The sequence below is a fragment of the Daucus carota genome, chromosome 8 (assembly GCF_001625215.2).
Source record: "Daucus carota subsp. sativus chromosome 8, DH1 v3.0, whole genome shotgun sequence".
Taxonomy (NCBI): domain Eukaryota; kingdom Viridiplantae; phylum Streptophyta; class Magnoliopsida; order Apiales; family Apiaceae; genus Daucus; species Daucus carota.
In genome coordinates, this window is record NC_030388.2 from 22,024,520 (window position 1) to 22,047,084 (window position 22,565).

The window sequence follows — 22,565 nt, forward strand, 5'->3', positions numbered from 1 at the left end:
CAAATTTATAATCCGTCGTGGTATGAATTTTATATTTTGTTAAGATTGTGAGAATTTTTTTAAATATGCATGTGCTACACAACATCTGTCTCTAGGTCATGGATTTATCTATGAGTAGCAAATCAATGAACGAAATGAGAGTTGTAACACCACAAATTCTTTGACGAAAATTGAAATGATCGAAAGTGCTAAAGTTAAAGGGCATACTTCGGGGTTGTTTTAGATTAGATGAAAATCAAAGGTGGACAGATATGACCAACTAAATTAGAAGTATAACAATGAGAATACTGGGAGTGTCAAAAAAAAAATGTCGATGATCAGAAAGAGTCTTGGTGGTGGAATGACGACTTATAAACTGAAATGAAATTCAAGAAAAGATTTTTTTTGGAACTAATGTCGTGTCTAGGGAGGGCAGAACGACATATAAAGAATAAATTATTTATAATTAACAAAAGAATGTCTGAATAAACAGTCGCGGAGAAAAGTTAAGGTATATGAAGACATGTGCAGGCGTATGTGAGGAAGGGGTGAAAATTTCGAACTTGAAAAAGCACATACTGAGGAAGGCTTGCATAGATTCAAGAGCATTGATTCAAGACAACACAAATACATATGTTGGATTGGATTTGTAGTAGTATCATGATAGATCATATATCGATTGTTATTTTCTGATTTATGTTTTCAGTCTATTTCTAAGAAATAAGTGAGGTGCGTTTATGTTGGCATGAATACATTCAACGTAAATCTAATTCCGCCCAGTTAGAAAGGTTGAAATCATATCAGTACGAAGCAAGAGAAATAGAGATCGGTCTTCTTGGACGTGGATTGATCAAGTTCGAATATGTGAGTTTTAAATTTCACGAGTGACATTACATTAGATAAGAATGATTGAAGATGGCATATTAGAGTGAGTGAGTGAGGTTCAGTCTCGTAATTTACAGAGGGGTCAGTTCTTCAAAAGAAGCTCATTGCTCAAGTCTCGTGGAGGAAGTTTAATTATCATTATATTAGTTATTTATTAACAAAATTATTTACTATATTAAAAGTTTTTTAATTGTTCATAATTAAAGTAACATAGCATTTTAATTTTAATATTATTATATATACTTCTATAAGAAAATTTATAAAGATTAATCAAATACTAAAAATCAAATTTACCGGTCACTTTAACGAGAGCTGTACCAAACAAAAAGAAGAAATATCTTTCACGGATAAAGCCTAAAGCTCACAAATTATTAAAAGTGTGTCCACTGGGCCGCCGAAGCCCGATCACAAAATCAAACCCGGCCCCTAAATCCTTTCCTCTTTTCATATAACGGCTCACTGTCTTCTTTTTTTTCTGTTTCGAGGGTTTAGGGTTTATATACAACACCGCCAAAACTATATATCCCCAAACAAAACCCTAATTTAACAGAATTTCAAAAGCCTCAGAAATGGCGAGTTCAATTGCTTCTCAATTACAAGCGATTAAGTCGCTGATTAATGTCGATACAGAGGCGCCGCAAAAGCGTCCCTTCACTCGCCCTTCTATATTGTTTAGTCCGAAAGAAGCTGCTGATATTGACCTCGAATCACTTCTCAGCATCGCTCTCTCAGGTATATGCATACTTGATAAGTTAATACTCGATAAATTAATAATCTAGATAAGTTGTTACATTTTCGGTCCCAACCTAATGAATATAGTGTATTTTTAGGCTCGATAAAGGTTCCGAGTCCATAATTGCATATGTATATAATCATTAATTTGCTTTTCTAAGAAAATTGGAGTTTTCTGTGCATAGTATTCCTAATTTGCGTTCAGGAAGAAAATTGATGATCTCGATAAGTTCTTATGTTTTTGTAGTTCTGTTGTATTTTTAAGCTCGATAAAGGTCCCTAAGATATAATTGTTAATGTATATGCAATTTGATTTTAGAATAAAATTGATGTGTTAGTGTATGTAGTAAACTAGTAATGCTAATTTTCGTTTAGGATGAAAATTGAAAAATGAGTTTCTTTTTGTAGTTGAGGTTACAAATGACTGTGTTGAATGTAATTTTTCAGGATTGGAAGTTCTTGAAAGTAGAGATGGAAGATTTGAGAGCTATAAGAATAACTTGTTTAGTCATAAGAGTAGAGAAATGGATAGGGAGTTGATGGGAATAGAGGAAAATAACCAAATCAATTTGTCGATTAGTTCGTATATGCGGTTATTGTCAGGATATCTTGAATTGCCTGCTGCTTTGAAGACTCTAGAGTACTTGATACGTCGATACAAGTAAGAAGGCCTTCACTTCTTTTGGATTCTTGAATGTTTAACTGGTTTAACTGTACTTAGAGTTGTGGTTATTATTGGTTGTCTATGGGTTGGTACTTTAGGTTACATGTGTACAATTCGGAAGAGCTGATTCTATGTGCGCTGCCGTACCATGATACACATGTGTTTGTCCGTATAGTGCAACTACTGGACACAGGGTAATAAAATCTTATTTGCCACCTGTTTAATAGTTTGTGAGAGGAGTTCGTGCAATTTATTTTTATTTTTTTTGCTGTAATTCAGTAATAGTAAATGGAAGTTTCTCGAGGGTGTTAAAAACTCGGGAGCTCCACCTCCTAGGCAGGTTATTGTGCAGCAATGTATTCGTGATCTGGGGGTTTTGGATGCATTGTGCGAATTTGTAAGTTAATCCTGTTCATTAATAAGTTTATCATCATCTTCCTCGCGTTTCATGAGCGTATCCTTACACTCCAATATCTTTAGGCTCTACCAACAAAAAAAATGCAGCCATCAAGGCCAGTGATGAGATTTTGCATAGCAGTTATCATTGAAGTCATTGGTTATGTTAATGTAGTAGATTCTAATGTTGTGAAGCGGATCCTTCCTTATATAGTTCATGGACTTCAGCCTAATGTCAAAGTGGAACCTGATCATAAGGTAATGTTATATTCTCTTTTTCTTCAAGCGTAGTGATTGCATTTCTATCCCTTGCCTATCTTATGATGCTATGTACCTACCGTGACAAATTTATGCAATTATTGAAAGAATTCCCTTTTTATTCTATGTTGTATGTTTTTTACTATTTTTGATGCAGAGATTTATTATATTTATAAAGTGGCAGTATCTATATCCACTATATCAATCCTAGGATAACAAGTTCACTATCCATAAATGTACGTTATTGCTAGCTTACTATCGTGTAATAGTAGGGAAGGAGTTATATTATTTATTAGGCAACAGTGGCTGCCTCAATATTTTTCACAGTATTTTCAGTAATAATTAAACTAGTAAGATGTTTCTAATGTCTATTATCCTATTTAGGCTGGTGCTTTGATGATAATTACCTTACTAGTTAATAAGGTTGCATTGGCCCCTGATCTCGTGAGAAGTTTAATTCGTTCAGTTGCTGTCATAGCACGAAAAGATGCAACAGAAACAACTGATCTACAATGGATTCGTGCGTCATTTATGGCACTGATCAGTCTTGTTCAGGTATGTTATTATTAAAAATGCAAGTATTTTCTATTTAAATGGCTAAAAGGTGCTGTTTAGATATTCTAATACATGTTAGTGTTAACATACATAATTTCTTGTGGCTTTGGTGTAATGTATTGTAATATTTATCATCTAATTGATACAAGCTGCTGCATTTGTGTATCTTATGATGTCTTTCTATGTTTTTGATCCATTGTTGTCACTGTCATGGTGTCTATAATGGGCGCAAGGATGCCATGAGGATAATGTTGGTATGGTGAAATGGTGTTAACCAGATAGCTTATCCTACATGAATATGCATGCATTTTTTAATTCATAATGTTTACTAAAAAACACAAACATTTGTTGAAATATCATATGGTATATAGCTTAATTTTTGTCAACGTTTCAATATTCCAGACACATATATGGGTACTCTTAAAGGATCCTAGTGCCCTAGAATATGATTACATATAAAGTTTGATTTTCTTACAATATGCTACCTCAAGGCAGTCTATATTCAAGTTCTCAATTCATGCGCCAGAACATTATGTAGGAATAAATGTGGCGTAACATGTTTACGCTAGACTTTTATGCCTATAGATTTCGTAAATTATGCAAATTATTACTCAGCAATGAATTCTTGAATCTCTCTCCAAAATGGAATTTGATCTAATACTAAAAATGGTAGTTGCAAGCTGTGGACATGCTCCCCAAGAAGGTTGTGGACTCCTTGAAGGTGATCAGGTAGCTATTGAGAGCACTACTGCATATTTGTCATAGTGTTTAAATATAACATGATTTACATCTTTCATATTCCTAAAAGTATGTTTTTCTGCTCTATACCTTTAGTGATTTGCCGGGCATTCTTGTGGGTCTGACAAAGGAGTTCAACATCGATAAGTTTTTGGCTATTTTATTGGAGTCCCTCCTTGAGTATAGGTTGAAAATTCAACTTTTATTTCTCGAAATATTGTTTCTTTCCTAGTCATTATAATTTTTTTTGTTTACAGTCCTGCAGATGATCTTTGCCATCGTTCTCTGATTTCAGTCATTGAGACAGTTCCTGCTAAGGGTTTAGTTGGCCACATGGTTTCTAAGCTCCTTCATACCTGTGTGAGGTTGTCCAAGACTAAAAATGAATCGGCTTCACTTGAGTCAGGTTATATATGTATATACTTATTTGATACTCTGTGCTCACTGCAATGCGTTGCTTTTGGAAAGTACACACACACACACACATATCATCACTTAGCATGCTGCATGCCATGGTAATATTGATTTCCCTCATTCTGTTTGTTCTGTTATATCTTTCCTAAATGGTTTTTTTTTGATATGATTAATTAGGAAGTCGATTGAAGGAAGTGTTTCTTTCCATTAAAAGGAGATACCCAAGTGAATTACGTGGAGCTGTTAACTGTTTCTTGGAGGTTCAAGATACATTTCTTCCCTCTATTAATTTTGTCCTGGTTCCTCATTCAATTTATTCTTATAAATAGCATAGACTATTTGTCTTCTTATATTACTTTCCTTCTTTTCTCACATAGTCACATGATCTGAAATGCAGTCAAAAAAAGAGGATTCCATGCATGAAGTTCTGTGTCAGATGTTGGACGGAAAGCAGGATTTGTCAACTTCTGATTTTAAACTATGGTTTGCACTTGAACATCCCAAGGTAAGACTTCTTCTTAATTGCATAAAATTTGGCACACCTACTCTGCGGAGGGGATGTGCCGTGTCGCTAGTCCGTCTTGGGGGGGGGGGGGGGGTGAATAGATTGTGAAGGAACCACTGTTAATAAAAATCAAGGGTCTGTTACGAATAGAATGTGACTTTCAATGAGACTGAAGGTTCTCTAATTACTTGCCAATTGTTTTTTTTCTAATACTGATTGTGCTTTAATTAGTATCCATTCACCTTTAACTCAATGACTTTTTTCACATGTTTTTGGTTTTTTTCACATGTTTTATACCCCCCGAATCTCCATAATTTTTTCTATGCTAATTCCACGTGTCCTTGCTGTTATGCACTAGGCACTCGTATGGCCGTATTCATCTTAAGATTCTTAATGGCATCTCGTTGGATATAAGCTTCATGTCTACATCTTATTCCTATTTTTAGATGTGAATTATGATTTGCATTCTCATATTTTTCTTATATGGCATAGGCTGAGGTTCGCCGTATTACACTCTCCAACTTTGATACAGATAGTCTTCTGAAATGCAAGGATATTGATTTACAGGTGATTTGTTGCGCATTTGATACTTCACATGTAGACTGTTGTTAATGAGTAACATCCAGAGATGATATCAATGAATCAGCTGTAATTTTTTGCATCGCATGTTATTTGTGAGTGGAGTAGTGGAGTCTGCAAGCGAACTATAGTCGTATATGCAAGTGTATGTTTCTTGCAATTATAAATATCTTGTTTTCATTCTGAAATGAAATACACAACATATAAATGTTGAAGCAGTGTAGTAGTGAGTTTGTTATTGCCCTCGAGCATCACAATTCACAACCTGTGCTGTACCTTTGACTTTGCTCACAAGGAAGTAAACATAGCTGACTTGTCATGATAAATTTACATCCAACATTTTATGGGGGAACAGGGGTGTTATCTAGTGATGGCAAGGTGTTCCATCTGTATTAATTGCCCAACTGAAATAATTTACTAATAGAGTTTGCGTGTTAATATCCTATGGATTTTAACTTTGCATTATCTTTTTATAAAGTGTTCTTCCAGGTCCTTAGTCCCGAGCTTTAGTGCAGTGAATTTAAGTGTTCTACACACATTTTTGTGCTAAGATTTTGTTGTTTCGTTGACATCTGACATGCTCTTCTATCTGCTGTCCAGAGATTTTCAACTATCCAGGATGCAGTCTTGCGCAGGCTACAAGATGATGATCTAAGTGTGGTTCATGCTGCTCTGAAATTAGATAGATTGTCGGAATTAATTAATTCATCATCTCTACTGGAGGCACTTCAAAATGTGTTACAAAGATGCATAAGCAATTTGATGACACGTGAGTGTGCTCTAACATGAATTCCTAATAAAAAGTACTTGTTCATGTATTGTAACTTAGACTTTTTTAGTACATGATGCTGTTATTTATGACATAACTTTGTTGACATGACTGATTTGTTGGTGATGTCAATCCAAAAAACAGGATAGTAAACATGTTTGTCCAGAATTATAGACTGGTAAATTGGTTGTTGCTAAGTTTTCCTGAATTGTTAGTTAGTGCAATCATGATCATCTGAAACAGTTTCTTCACATCCGTAATTTCTTATATGCTTTGTGATGTGTGTATATATGGAGGATGACTGGTTACATTTCTAGCTATATTTATGGATATAGATCTTATGTGTGACAAAGATAGCTATGGTTATACTTATCATTTGCGAGTTATAGAGCGTCAGTGCAGTACATTTTGCAACTTCATAGCCTTGTTACATCTACTAAAACTTTGTAAGGTGTTTTGGAATGCTCAAACTATAACAATCAATAGGATCAGAGTTCTAAACCAGTTATTTTTGGTGATATAAATCAGATGTATAGATGAGGGATGCGAAGTGGTATGAGTTACATGTAAATTAAGATCAGTGCTTGTACTTGGCAATAGTTTTGTACTTGCTGTGAACTTCCATCTGTTTTCCATGTGTAAATACTGATGACAAGACTGCCCTTCTTATTTGTCTATGATTGTGGCACTTTTCTTATTCTTTAATCTCAGTTTTGATGCATTTCTTTATGGACATATGTGTATTCAATTTTTAAAAATGTCTGGAATTATCTTATGAGGTAAATTGTTCTGTTGAATTTATTAAAGCACCATCTGTACTGCAGGTTCCCCCGATAATACCTCTCTAGCTGCTGACGTCGCCTTACTCTCTCTAGAGCATGCTATTCTAAATTTTCATGATCAAGAAAAATATTCGAGACAACTTGCTGGCATGCTTTTTCCTTTGATTCTAATCATTCCGAAGGTTTTATTTTGTTTATGTATCGTACTTTGCCACAGATTACATCGGTGTTGATATTTTACATGGCTTGTTTTTTACTTTCTAGTTTTAATTCTTTGACGCAGATGCAAATTTTGAATGTTAGAGCTATATCTTTGACAAGAGAAGTAAAATGGCCTCTCTATGCAAATCTTGCCAGTATCTGCCATCCACAGAAGGTAAATTTATTTCGTTCATACCGCATCTTGGTAAATAGAGGGGAGTTGTCCCGTAAATTTCATATTGCTATAAATTGATTCATATATGTCTAATAAATGAAAGTTGCAAGGGATAGTTGCATACTGTTGCATATTTCTTTGCAGCAGATCATTTATTATATATGTATCTGAATGTATCTCTTCACTTCTAGACCAGCGTTCTTATTACTTTTTCTGCTGCGTATTCTTTTGGGATGACACTCTTGCTACACATGTTAGCCCTTTTTTCAAGTTACTTGTCTAAATGAACTTTGAGAACTAGAAATGTGTTGGTCGAAATATGAAATTGTGAACCGAAATTCCTAACATGTATATGTGGATATAAGTACCAGCTTTATTTATTTGGGTTGTGCAGACTTTAAAACATGAGGACATAACAGCTCTAAATATGGATACTATTAGTGGTTTGGCGGACACATTTTCAGTGCACCCGCACCCTGAGGAGTACATGACTTGGCTGGTTGAATGTTGCAATGTGTCAGATTTGTCAAAAACATTATTCTTCTTGGTTTTACTGCAGTCATTCACGAGACTGAAGATTGGTAAGTTTTTCTGGCATCAGTCTGATATTCTTTTAGTACTTCTAAGCTTGTGTTTGTGTTAATCAGTTCTAGTTTGTACTGAGTGCTGTGGATCTTGTACAAGTACAATAGTTTTTCTTGCTGATGTCTTTTTCTGAATGGAAAAATGAGTTGGGCACAATTGATGCACACTTTATCTATCTCCAACTAGAATATTGATATTTTCATCGTGAATTTGGCTTTTAATTGGATGCTCATTGAATGCCTTTCAGTGGTTTTGATGCAATAGTGAAAGAGTAGTTATGCAACTAGGTTATCCTTTTTGTATCAGGAAGTTTAGGCATGACCATTGTTCATCCTGCTTCGTTTCACGGGGTACTTTAAAAGATAGTAGCAGAGATTTAAGATTATTGCTCGTCCTACTTTGTTATTTTGTGATAAGTAGTGTATATATATTATTTGCCTTGCTTATAATTTCTGAAGCCTATTTGTGCTGAAGTATAAAATGACACAAGTATCCTTTTTACAGATGTTTCTCAATTATTCACACTGTATGAGGCATGCTTTCCAGCTCTGATAATTGAGTGGAAATCGCTAGAGCATGTTGGGAATCTGGATGTAACTGAGGTAGCTCAAAGAACTTTCTGGTTGCAGTATTCTACATGTAGACTTAAACTATTTATTAATTTAGGACATGTGGTTAAAGTATATGTTGTCCAACCTTGTTATATGATTTACAGTCCACCTCAAAACTGCTGGATCGAGATTGCAAAACGTTCCTTGATAATCTTTTTGACACTGATCTGAAAGTCTTGAGTGCTAAAATATTAAGGTCATTATTCTGGAAGTTGTCAGAGGCAATCATCACAGTAGCACCTGAAGACATCTCAGAGGTTGGTTTTACAAGTAATGTGAATATGTTTTCTTTTCTTAGTGGAAAAGGTCTTGATTTCAACTAATTCAGGCTTTCAAAGTTTATATGTTTTCATGTAATTTTCAGGATGAGAATAAAAAGTGGCTATTCACACTGCAAGATACATTTACTTTCTTTGCTTCTCAATCAAAGCCAGTATTTAGGGAACATCTTAATTATTTTGTTAGAAAGTGCAAGATCTCTCCGGTCCGATTTCTCTCCAAACTTTTTACCGGTGAAGGTTAGTTTTTGTGGATCTCACAAGCACCTAGCCAGTGATTTTGAAGTTATTCAGTAAATTTATTCACGTGGGGTCCACATGAGTTATGTACTGTAACTGCTATTTTTCTTACGTTTTTGCTTATTATATTTGCTTTTAGAACGGTAAAATAAATGATTTTGATGTGAGAAATTGGAAGAATGGTTTTCTGGAAATTATAAAATTTCTATTTCACTGTATTTTTGCGCAACATCTGAATGCTGTTGTTAGAAAGCACTGCTAATTTATCAGAATCAAGGTCCCAATAATGACATTGTTGAACAGTTGTTTTTAAGAAGCTTTTCAGCCTTTTGTTTTGGTTATCTTGCACATTAGGCATTATGTTGGGATTATTTAATGTTGGACCTTCTATCTTCGCAGGTGTTTCTGTTGCTGTTAAAGTCGAGAGCCTTCATTCTTTTGTGCATCTTTGCTCTCAGTTAGATGAGAGCATACTTCTGCAACTACTTGCGGAATTCCCCTCAGTTCTTGTTGCAGTGTGCAGTACTAATCAGGTGCTGTAACATAGCTATAGCTAAGACTATATACTTTGGAGAGTTTTTTGTCTGTTTTTTAGTGCTTCAAGGTTTACTTTCCTGTTTTGATTTGTATTTTGCTTCACTTACATTTGTATGAGTGTATTTACAGGATGTGCGTGTTGCTGCTATGAGCTGCATCGAAGGGCTGTTCGCATTATGGCCACATGTTACTATTTCAGGAAGGAAGAATGGTATTGACTCCTTGTGTATATTGTTAATTTCCTTTTTAATATTTTTCTCTATGGACTTTATAATTCAAAAAGATACAGGGAGTGCATTGGGGAGTCAGTTTCTGGGAGAGCTTTTAGGATTACTGATTCAGCAAATGAGGCTGATTGTATCAGACGAAAATATTCTCCCCTCGCTGTTCACAAATCTGCTAGGCACTTCCTGTCATAGCATTTTAGTTTCTGAGAGTGTTGGACAGAGGTATTCATTAACCTTTTAGGGTTTTTTTTTGTAGTTATGAATTAGTCTGTTTCTAGCACTCTGAAGTTTAAAGTTTAATGAAATCTCTATAAGGTTATGCCTTCAACATGAAACAAATTTAAATTAGTGACAGATGAATGGTGATTTTTTGCACTACTCTTTTTAGTTAGTTGTACTCTCTTATATAAGTAGGGACCTTAATCTGTAGAGTTGTTAGTTATTTGCAAAAATTGATTCTTCAAACTGTGAGTTTCTCCATCAAATAAGTTTCTATTTGTTAGCTTTACATATTTGATTGATCCATATTTTCAGATTTGAGAAGGCTGTAAAAGAGGATATAACGCACTACCTTGTTACATCTGCTCTAAAACTTTCAGCTTATGGAAAGGTTGGTTTTTCATATGTTGGATTTCACCTCCAGCTCTCTGTTACAGTGGAGTAACTGTAAATTTTCGCTGCTTTTGAATATATTCTTATTGTTGTCATCCAGCTGTGGTGGCTTAGCACAGTTAGAGGGGATACAATTCCAAGTTGGTTATTGTTTTTGTTTTGTGCAGCTAATGCTTCTAACTTTGCTCAAAGGAGTTGGGAGTGAAGTCATGCATATTAAAGATGTTGAGTTATTGCTTGATGAACTTCTGAACCGTCGCCATCAATTTCACCTTGGAAATGATCAATTCTGTACAAAGTTGTCAAAAACTGAAATTAATACCATGTGCCTTTTGCTGGAGGTGATCACCTTATATTCTATTTGCAAATTCAGATTTGTTCCTTATTTTGTTTTGCACCGGTTCTAGTTTGCTTCATTTCTTTTGAAACTTGAAACTTCAGTTGAATTTTGACTTTATGTTTCCTCTGCAGTTCTGTATGATGCCTGTTCCCTCGCCTGATGGTTTTGTTCATGTAGATGGAATACTGAAAGCTTTGGAGGTGAGTAGCTTATTTTACCGTTTACATTCTCAGGTCAATTTTCCAATAATTGCTCATAAACATTTGCTGTTCGTCCTGTTACTGCAGTTTGAGGGTACATTCTCTGAAGACCCTGCTATTGTGCAACCTTGTATAACTGTTTTGAAAAATATCAATAGTTCCTTCTTCGAAGGTTTGAAGATAGAGGCCCAGGTTTATCTTCTTTCTTTTCTCCTCTATACCTTTTTACCAATTCTCATATGTGCCACCAACATATAGTGTTGGTATGCCAAAATTTTGTCCTTATATGTTTTTTTTATCAGTACTATTGAGGAGCAATGACAATATGAAATCTATTAGAATTGATTTATAGGAGTTTCTTTATTCAATTCCTTGCTTTTGTTTTTCTTTCGAGTTTTCCACAAGGGTTAGTATGCCAGGATCCTTATTTTTTAGGAACCCTGCTGTTCGGTGTATTGGCCTTCAACTTTTTCATAGTCCTTAGACCTCTTCGTAGTTCAATTGTTGTTTTACCTTTTCTTCAACGAATATATGTTCCTAAATAGGATTCCGAGGCAGGCCACATATACCGAGTATGTTTCACACGGAAGTAGGGTCTCGGCCCTGGGAGGCTTAGATGTACTTGAGCCTTACTCCTACCTGTAGGCTTAGGTTTTGATCATGACAGCGTGAGGTGGTCTGAGGACATGAGGTGTCCGAAATCCCAGGCTTTAGTTCCTTGGGGTAGCTGTTTCCTTATAGACCCACTTCATATGTTTAAATCACATAATTTTAATACAATACACACATTCCTATGTTCTTTGTGGAATAAGAATTTTACTGAGTTAATGTTTTGGCAGGAATTACTCTTCAAAAGCCTCGTGGTCCTGTTTCACAGTGCACATGTTGATATACACAATGCTACCAGAGAGGCACTTTTGCGGATTAAGGTATTCTTCTTTTTGTGTTTTGGTCTAGTCTGTAGTTTAATTGCTTTCATTTTATTAGATCTATCTGCCTCAATGTGTCGAGTTGTCAAACTTGATAATAGTCGAAATGGTTGTAGGGTGTGGGTCCATTCAACATTCCACATTAGATTGCCTTAGTATTGGGACTTAGAATCATGGATAACAGGCAACAATAGAAAAACTTCTCTCTGTATGTCTACCTGGCTGTTAAGAACCTACCTCTGTCTTTGTGAGTTGTGTATATTCACATGTTTTTCTGATATCCTAGGTTCCTGAACTAACTGAACGGCTAAAACACATAAATTCCACATTAGATTGCCTTGTATTGTGACTTGGATTTCGTGAATAACAGGTAACAAGTTAAATAAAAAGTTCTCTCTATATATGTCTACCTGGCTGTCAAGAACCGACTTATGTGATTTTTGTATTTTCTGATGTAGTCATGTTTTTTGAATATTTTAGGTTTATGAACTAATTGAACAGCTAAAACAAGTGAATGCCGGGTAATTAACAGAGAAACAAGCAGTAGAGAAGAGAGAATGCAAAGATCAGCTAGAGAGAGAGAACATTGTTATGGAGAGTTTATTACAGAGGGAGGAAATGCCATGAGAAAGTAGAGAGAGAAAGAGATTGGTTGAAAGAGTATTCCTTTTTATAAAGTGCAACATAACCGAAATTTCAAGTTCATGTACTTTTAGTGAGCCTTACTACTCAATGACCTTCTACTAGTTATATAACTCTACTATTAGTGCTACTGGAGTACTATAGCCTTGACTTATATTCGAGTGCTTAACACAGGCTTTGTCTGAACAAGATTCAACCTCTACTTGTGTAGAAGCAGTCTGAAGTGTGCTTTATATGCAAGCACTCATCGATCTGCATAGCGAGTATTAAGCTGAAGTTTGAAGCTCTAATTTGCATCTATGCATAGTGATTACCTAATGAATTGTGATCACTGTCCAGTTATCTCATTATAAACTTACTACATATTTGAATTTTGAAGATCTGATTTTCATCTCTACATAGTGAGTGATTACGTTATTAAACCACGCCATAGATACTAGCTGTGGGTATCAGATCGAAGGACGAGGGTGCTATTACATTCGCAAATAGTATTTGAATTATTAGTAATTGGTAGGCTACATTAATGCTAGTAGGCTACATTTGTTTATTATAGTCAGTTCAGAAATTTGCAAGTAATTCTAGAAGATTTTAATGACTTTGTAAATACTTTAGCAAGGTGATTATTGGCATTGATATTCTTATGTCTTATTACGGATAAAATGACCGTCTAATGTTTAGATATAATTTTTTTTAATAAAATACTGAATTAGGAGCAGTGGAGATGCTTGCCTTTGATGCATTTCTAATGTTATTCTTAATGCTGCAGATTTCAAGCTCAACTGTAGGCCTGGTTCTTGAAGTTGTTCTGAAGAAGGAAGGTTTCCCAAATAAACCTGCTCATGGAAAGAAGAAGAAGAAATCATCAAGCCATCTAAATTCTGGCCAACATAAAGATGCAACCTTGAGATGTGGAGGTGTAGTTACTTTTCTTAGTTCTCTTCTTGATGTCATCCTACTGAAGAAAGAGATTTACAACAGGTTTGTTAAAAAGTTGGCATGTGGTCAGTTCAATCACTAAAGATTATTTCTACTCAGTCTTCTTCGATAGGAATATATATCGAATTGTAGTTATCTAGTGCTTGTCTGTTTGTGCTGAATTCATTTGATCCTTGTGTACAGAGCATCAATATTAGGGCTATTGTTTCAACTTCTTCGCTCACTATTTATGGATGATTATTGGATCAATGTTACCAATAATGAGGAGAATTATACCCAAGCTTCACCTGAGGTGTTGCCGACTAGTTCCAGCTCCTTATCTTATGTTCAACAATCTTTATTAATGATTCTTGAGGAGATTAGTGCTTCACTCATTACATCCTTGCCACAAAAGGTCTCGTCACTTAAATTGTATCTTTAGCTCTTCTAGATATAGTTTTCCGTTAAAGTTATATACTTATATATGCTTTGTACTTTTTTCAAATTGGTTTGATGATTATGGCAGGATGAGGTAAAGTATAGTTTTGACGTGGAACTTTTAGTCAAATGTGCTCGTTCTTCAAAGGACGCAGTAATCCGCAACCACGTGTTCCTGCTGTTATCAACTATTGCAAAGGTGGTTCCAGACAGGGTTTTGGATCACATACTAGATATTCTTACTGTTGTTGGGGAATCAGCAGTGACACAGGTGATTGATTTAGAATGCCATTCCTACCATGCTCTCTTGCATAAGCCTTTTATATATTATCTGTAAGGGTTAAATTGTAGATAAGATGTTTTGAAATTAATTATGTTTTATTTTATACTCCCTCCGTCCCACCAGGTTCTTTACGTTACTTTTTGGCTTGCATTTTAAGACTCATATAAAGCATAGTTCCATAATGTTTTTTTTTTCTAAAAAAAATCCTGAAAAAAAGTTTGACGTTTAAACTTTTATTCAAAAAATAATAATTTAAAAAAACGTTATTGAACTATCCTTTATAAGAGCCTCAAAATGCGTGCAAACAGTGAACGTAAACATCCTGGTGGGACGGAGGGAGTAGGTGTTTTTATGAATAATCATTTGTTCACTTTTTGTGATGAAGGTGCAAGGACTTGGGAAATTTATTATTCTCAGAAATTCACATAGATGCACACTACAAAATGTTAAACTTCTTAAAAGCGAAGTATAGGGTCTTAAATAACGTTGTAATCTTATTATCATGATTTTTTGCTAATTATTTATAATTTTTTTTTGCTAAATTAAGAACTTTCAGGATTAATAGATTGATTTTGTAGGTTGACAGCCACTCGCAAAAAGTTTTTGAAGATCTTATAACTGTCATTATTCCATGTTGGCTATCTAAGACCGGAAACATCGAGGAATTGCTACAGGTAATGTGTATACTTTCAATAATTACTTCAGTTGGGTACTTGTTCTTTCTAATGAAGATATGGTATTATAGGTTTTTGTGAGAGTTTTGCCTGATGTTGCTGAACATAGAAGACTTTCAGTCATTTCCCATCTTTTGAGGTATAATCATATATAATTCAGCTGAAGTATGGTAAATTGGTAGCATAAATTTTCCTTTGTATGACAAAATTCTTTTACAGAACTCTGGGAGAAAGTTTTAGCTTAGCTTCTCTTCTTCTCATCCTTTTCCGGTCATTGGTTACGAGGGAAAACATCTTCCTTACAGATAGTCGGCAATCATTGGATGGTTTAACTACTCGAATCCGTACACAGTGGGAGTATGCATTTGCATTGCAGATATGCGATCACTATTCATGCATTATCTGGCTTCCTTCCCTTGTTATGGCTCTTCAGAAGATAGAAACAGGTACCTGGAGAAAGGAACTTTTCTTGGAGTTGCTAGTTGCGGTGCAATTTATTTCTGACAAGCTGGAGGATCCTGAAATTTCTTTTAAGCTCAAGTTTGTGGATAATGCGGATGATATTCAGGTGATACCTAGTTACTACTTTTGATTACTTTGTATTTTTATTGTTAGCGCACATGTTTGGAATGCTCTTAATATGAATCAGGCAGATGAAGAGCTACTGCAATATACTGTGTTAATAGTTCCTTGTTCCTGCTGCATTGATTAAATATATATTTTATAAACAGGGTTTGACTCTGTGTCAGTTATCTTTATTGGTCTTCCAAATATAGCTTTTGTTCTTGTTTTAGTAGATCTCAACTTTCTGTGATTCTCCATTTTTGTATTTTAGAGTTGGGTGCAAACTTGACTTTTTCTTGAAATAAAATGAGAAAACTCTGGTGCTGCATTTGTTTTATTTTCAAACAATGAAGCAGATAATTATTCTCTGTATGTAAGTCTATTGTGGATGTTTAATATTTTGTTCTTCTAGGAATATAATTTCTCAGGGATCTTTCTTTTGTGTATTTTTAATGTGGAATTCACCCTCAAAATTTTTATTATATATCCAGGGAACAGTTGAGGAACTCACAGAACAGCTTGTTTCTCATTTGCAACTGGCTGATTCAAGAAGAAAACAGAATGGTCTCCCGTCTTCCATTGGAAAAGAATTGAAAGAGCGCATACGCTCAATCTTGAAAAATATTACAAAAGGGCTACTACAACTCCCTTCAGCGTACTTTGGAGTTGTCATCAAATTACTGAATCATGCTAATTATGATGTCAAAAGAAAGGTAGTAATGCAAGTACATTTATCATTTGATCGACTAAAGATGGCATGAGTTTAGTTTTAGTTTTGTATTAGGAGGGTCAAATGTCTTCTGAAACAGTTTAACATATTTAGTTTTAACATTAGTGCCACGTTGTTCAAAAAAAAGAAGAGAAAAGACTATTAGTGATGCTGAGCCAGTCACCTGGTGTGGTCTTTGTGTTTTAGAACATTCAAAAAAGAATGTGTTTCATGAATGTGCGTAGATCTCATCTGCAGTGCAAACTGATGTTTAGATTTTTTTGTCTCTCTCTGTACTGTGCTCTTTGTTATTCAGATTTGTTTTTTTTTTTTTGGTTTCAGGCCCTTGGGCTTCTTTGTGAAACATTAAAGGACACTGCAGTGAAACCAAAGCATGAGAGAAGGGGGATTAATAATGGCGCCAGAGACTCTTGGCTTCACTTAGATGCCAGTGCTTTGGAATCCTTTAACAAATTGTGTTCAGATATCGTAAAGCTAGTTGATGAGTCTGATGACAACTCAAATGTATCCTTAAAACTCAGTGCAGTTTCAGCTTTGGAAGTTTTGGCTAATAGATTTCCGTCAAATGATTCAAGCTTCAACCTGTGCCTTGAACCCATCTCAAAGAATATTCATTCAGATAACCTAGCTGTATCTTGTAGCTGTTTAAGGACAGCAGGTGCTTTGATCAACGTTCTTGGTCCAAAAGCACTCTCTGAGCTTCCGTCTATTATGAGGCACCTATTAAAGAGTACTCATAATATCTCCTCATCTACTGATTATAAATCTTCAGCTTTATCAAATCCGAAGGAAGCTCTCTTCATGTCTGTACTCGTAACTCTTGAAGCAATCATAGACAAGCTTGGTGTTTTTCTTAGCCCTTTTATTGGAGATATATTGGAACTTTTAGTCTTGCATCCCGACTTTACTAAAATTGCTGACCCAAAGTTGAAGCTAAAAGCAGATGTAGTAAGAAAACTCATTGTTGAAAAAGTCCCTGTAAGTATTCTCATTAAACTATTTATGCTGACCTGATTTCAATGCAGAGTTCTATTTGACTTGACCTTTTGATACACATTATTTGGTTTGCGAAGGACACTCAAACATGTGTTCTGTGCTGTTTCAGTATCATATTTTTATTTTCTTGTACCAGTTTTTAGATAATACTAGAATTAGTTGACAAGTTAAATGAAACTTTCATGTCCAATTTGAGTAGTTATAATTTTAGTATACGAAGTCATCCCCTTAGATTAACACATGCAGATTAACACATGCTTTACTTGATCCTCTTTGCCAGGTTCGGCTGTTACTTTCTCCCCTTCTAAGTATATACTCTGAAGCTATGAAATCTGGGGATTCAAGTTTATCAACTGTTTTTGAAATGTTGGCAAACTCAATCGGTACAATGGATAGATCTTCTCTGGGTGCCAACCATGTAAAAATATATGATTTGTGCTTGGTAGCACTTGATCTTCGTTGTCAGAAGCCTGCTTCGATTGGGAACATCAATGTTGTTGAGAAAAATGTCATAAACGCAATGATAATTCTAACTTTGAAACTCACAGAGACTATGTTTAAACCTCTTTTCATAAGAAGTATTGAATGGTCAGAATCGAATGTGGAAGAAGGTGATAGAAGTGGACTGAACATTGATAGAGCTATATCTTTCTATGGGTTGGTGAATAAACTTGCAGAAAGCCATAGGTGAGTAATTTGCATTCTGTCTTTATTCTTTAAAGGGAAATCGTTGTTCTAAGTCTCAAATTTTTTTAGAACTAAATCGGGTATCCTATCTACATATGGAAATTATTCAGTAAATTTCAACAACTCAGTCCTATTTGTCCGAGTAGCAGTTCTTCGATTTTAATATTAATACACTGTATTTCTTGTTTCGATGAAATTTCGTGCTTCAGTTAAGTAACAAAAATATTGTAGTATTAGAAATTCTCATGCCGCTGGACTTGACAGATGTCAGATAGTTCTTTCTCTTTTTCACATTGGGTCACTTGTATCTTCTGAGCTATAGCTTATGAATTAATAAGTTTTCTTTGTTGTGGTGCCTCTCGCAAACACAACAGCCTATTGTTATGTAGTAACTGATCTCTTAATTCACCTGATTGTTTTTCTAATATGTTGAGTAAATTTTATGATCATTTTGTCATTTATCACTTTGATATGGTTTATACACTGATGTTGTTGTGTTTTGCCAGGTCGCTATTTGTTCCTTACTTCAAATATTTGTTGGATGGTTGTGTACGGCATCTTAGTAATTCTGCAGGAGGAGATGTCAGCCTGATTCGGAAGAAAAAGAAAGCAAAGGTCGCGGAAGAAAATAATAGTGAAAAGGGTGGAAACGGAACACTGTCTGTTGAAATGTGGCACCTCCGCACGCTGATTTTGTCATCGCTGCATAAGTGTTTTCTATATGATACTGGGAACCTCAAGTTTCTTGACTCTTCCAATTTCCAGGCAAGTACACTATCTGTATGAACTCAAATGCGAAATGGTGTTCAACTCTGATATAATATATCAACTATCTGTCCATACTATATCTGTCTAGCAAAATAATGTAGTCTCTCTTGTATTTCCACTGACCAAGTTCACGTTAGGCAAAATGGGAGAAGACAGTGTAGTATTTAAACAAATGACATCGTGAAACAATTATCATGTTGTTAGCTTGGCTGGTATTCTGGGAATAGTGCATCAAGTGGGTCTAATATGCCATGATCTAGTAATATTGTACCAGCAACGGGGAAAATGAGAACTAATCCTCACATGAACTCTATTTGAAAGTACTGAAAGCAGTTCTTGTTCATGATTTCGTTAAAACTTTTGTGGGTTGGGTACTTTTTTGTTCATCGGTTTATATTAAAAGTTCTTTTGTCCCCATTCTTTATGGTGCACTGAACCTATTTAGTTGAAAACCTCTCTTTTCTACATATATGGTTTTTTTGCATTTTGATATGTGATGTTTTAATTCACAAGTTATTCTAAATTATACTTACTGGCGTTGATCTCTTCACTGGTCCAAATAAGCATCTAGTCTCTCTTTGGTAGTGTGGTGCATATTGAGCAAGTATGATGGAATCTTATAACTGAAGAACCGATACACAAAATCGTAGATATGCAAGCCGAAAGCCAAAATTATTGATTAAGAATCATAGTTATAACTAATTGGTTGATCCGACTCCAAGAGATTTGTAGTTCACAAATCAATATTACTCGGAGTCATATTTATGTACAGAAGTAAAGTTCAATTTCATGTGGTAGTTTCTCTTGTTGTAAAGAAACTGCATTATAAGTGCTTGGTTAATCTCAGTCTACATGTGGAAGTTGTTGCTTATGTTCAAGTTGTGATGATGCTGCAGATGCTTGGTAATAAGATTCCTACATATACTGTTGCTCACTAAACTATACCTGCTCCTATATGTATATGGCCCATGAAGGGTAGCTATGTAACTCAAGTTACAATTTGGACCACAAGTGGCTGTATCAACGTAAAAGTTTAGATATGATCCTCTCTATCATTTAACTTACTATCTGCTTGTTTTTTAATATCTGCAGCTTCTACTAAAGCCCATTATAGCGCAGCTTGACATAGAACCGCCAAGATATATAGAACAGTACACAGACATACCAACAGTAGACGATGTTGATGGATTGATAGTCACTTGTGTTGGTCAGATGGCTGTTACAGCCGGCAGTGACCTTCTATGGAAGCCTCTGAACCACGAGGTAACTAATAGATTGCATTTCAGTTCGAACTATACCTGAATTGACCACTTAGACTTGGATGGAGCTTCATGTTACTTGTGATTTCTTAATACAATCCATGTTTTAGGTCTCATGGTTTATTATTATGCACTATCGATTAATTCATGCAGAGAATTTATGATTTGGCCATTTACATGTTTATTCTCATATATCAGGTGTTGATGCATACACGTAGTGAAAAGCTCCGTACCCGTATGCTGGGTTTACGAATTGTTAAGTACCTTGTGGATAATTTGAAAGAAGAATATCTTGTATTCTTAGCTGAAACCATCCCCTTCCTTGGTGAATTACTCGAGGATGTTGAATTACAAGTTAAATCTCTTGCACAAGAAATTCTCAAGGAAATGGAATCAATGAGTGGGGAAAGCCTTCGTCAATACCTCTAAGGATATCATTTGTAGGTCAGCCACTTTCAAACAGTGTGCAAGACAGTTTGAGGGTCAAATTGCTATCAAATTTAAGGACGATTCTGTTGGTTCAGTCAAGTCAGAAATATTCAAATTGGAACCCCCTCTCCCAGTTTCTAGTGTATATAGAGTACATCAAGAACCGCAGCCTAGTTTGATAGGTATGATGTTCTGAATTTTGGAAGGAAAGAAGCTGCAAATTTTGACCTATGCAGTTTGTAAGTGATACTAGCATATTTAGCGTGCATCAGTGTTTGTTAGTAGAAGTAGCAATGTTATTATCCTTCTAAGTTTTTAAAGGTATGCCTTGAAGAGCATCAAAATATCCTGGCAGTGTAGTTATGTAGGCAGAAAACCTTTGTGGTTGAGGAAAAGCTTTCGATAAAAAACATACGATATTATAAAACAATATTTACAGATAATTAAATTAAATTTTATATAAAGTAATAGATGATCTAGATATAGTTGATTAATCCAGGGTTCATACAGAGATAATTAAGCGATTTGTTCAAGTTGTTTAAATTGATATATGTACGCTTACTTGTCTGCCACAACTAATTTTTGAGGTTGTTTGGATTAAGGTGGGGAATGAGAATGGAGGGTATGGGAATGGGGTTAACGAGAATGAGAATGATGTGGAAACCCAGGGGGTGAGAAGGATATGATTTAACCAGCTAAGAGAATTGGGGTTCAGGGTTCTCATTTCATAGCAACAAACAACTAATTCAAACACCTATGCATGGGATTGATGGGATTGAGATTTCGATTCCTGTTAACCGGGCTTATATACTATGAACCAAACACCCTTTTAGTTATCAATCGTTTGCGATCCCATGAAATTTTTTACCACTAAATCAAGAAACTTGACCGCATATCCAACATTTCGAGCATGGATTGAGGGGGCCTCAGCGAGGTTCTAATGAGTCCGGGATGGATTGGGTGGGGTAATGAGTCCGGGATGGATTGAGCAGGGGTGAGAATGAGCGGTGAGTAATGACATATAGGGGGTGAGAGATGACATATAGAGGGTAGATGATGTCGCTTGTATTTTAATAATTTAATTTATATTTTGGTCGTTTGTATATGAACAATTGCCTATATATATTAACTCTTAGAAAAGACGATATACAATATCGGAATAAGTTTCTCGAGACATAAAATTCACCTTTTCATTCTCTTGAGAGTATTGGTGAACATTACTCACATAGCCATTTATTTAACATTACTAATCATCATGGTCATCACCTCATCATTAATTATTCCAATCAAGCAATTATAAACAACAAATATACATATATCCATTTTCAAAAAGGGTACTAATGTCATTAATTATTCCAATCAAGCAATTAGAAACAACAAATATATATATACATATATCCATTCTCAAAAAGGGTATTGCTGGACATGCCACTAATGTTCCGGTGATTTCCCAGAATATTTTGGATATTGGTCTTATATATCATTTTTTAAGGGAATTGATGTGAATGTCACAATTTTAAAATATGACGTCAAATGTCACTTCAAAACGTGACTTTGTCTTTTGTTTACGAAAACACAATTTCATCTTGCATTTAAGAAAACACAACTTCTTTATGTGATTAAATCTTTTTTGAAAAAAGAAATAATCACAACGTAACTTTAAATTGTGTTTTCAGATGCCAAAATTCACTACCCTTTCCTTCTCTTCGTTCTCGCCGGCCAGAAAAATTTTGATGACCTCTCCCCAACAAATTTCACCATCTCTCTCCTTCTCATGTTTCTTCTCATGTCTTTTTCCTCTCTCGCTCACGGTACAATCATCGTTACTAATGATGACTTCCCCTTTCCCTACACTTCGCCCCACAACGTATATATACAAACACAACTCCTCCCTCATTCCTTTTGTTTTCACCTTTTCGGCGGCCTCTTTCGACCAAACTCTACCATCTCTCCTTCCCTCTCCTTCGTCATATAATCACTGCTGCTAAC

At 35.2% G+C, this 22,565-nt stretch overlaps 1 protein-coding gene across 1 annotated transcript; it reads left to right on the forward strand.

The window, feature by feature from the left end:
• Positions 1–1,326: 1,326 nt before the first annotated feature.
• LOC108199302 (uncharacterized protein At3g06530) lies at positions 1,327–20,922 on the forward strand. Its single transcript, XM_017367070.2, has 39 exons — positions 1,327–1,596; positions 2,044–2,257; positions 2,359–2,454; positions 2,540–2,657; positions 2,741–2,914; positions 3,299–3,469; positions 4,143–4,198; positions 4,304–4,393; positions 4,465–4,613; positions 4,799–4,881; positions 5,019–5,126; positions 5,619–5,693; positions 6,306–6,474; positions 7,299–7,438; positions 7,540–7,632; positions 8,027–8,213; positions 8,722–8,819; positions 8,933–9,085; positions 9,193–9,346; positions 9,746–9,879; positions 10,013–10,094; positions 10,173–10,332; positions 10,645–10,720; positions 10,890–11,063; positions 11,194–11,262; positions 11,350–11,454; positions 12,102–12,191; positions 13,600–13,811; positions 13,953–14,163; positions 14,275–14,457; positions 15,048–15,143; positions 15,215–15,282; positions 15,363–15,711; positions 16,199–16,420; positions 16,759–17,415; positions 17,714–18,120; positions 18,627–18,885; positions 19,981–20,151; positions 20,346–20,922. The coding sequence occupies exons 1-39, from the start codon at positions 1,434–1,436 to the stop codon at positions 20,574–20,576; spliced, it is 6,447 nt and encodes a 2,148-aa protein (XP_017222559.1). The 5' UTR covers positions 1,327–1,433; the 3' UTR covers positions 20,577–20,922.
• Positions 20,923–22,565: the final 1,643 nt, after the last annotated feature.

Bases quoted from the DNA above. Each gene is read 5' to 3' on its own strand.
- LOC108199302 (XM_017367070.2), top strand. From the start codon at position 1,434: ATGGCGAGTTCAATTGCTTCTCAATTACAAGCGATTAAGTCGCTGATT. The intron at 7,439-7,539 runs GTTTTATTTTGT...TCTTTGACGCAG, and splicing joins TGATTCTAATCATTCCGAAG to ATGCAAATTTTGAATGTTAG. The intron at 9,347-9,745 runs GTTAGTTTTTGT...CTATCTTCGCAG, and splicing joins CAAACTTTTTACCGGTGAAG to GTGTTTCTGTTGCTGTTAAA.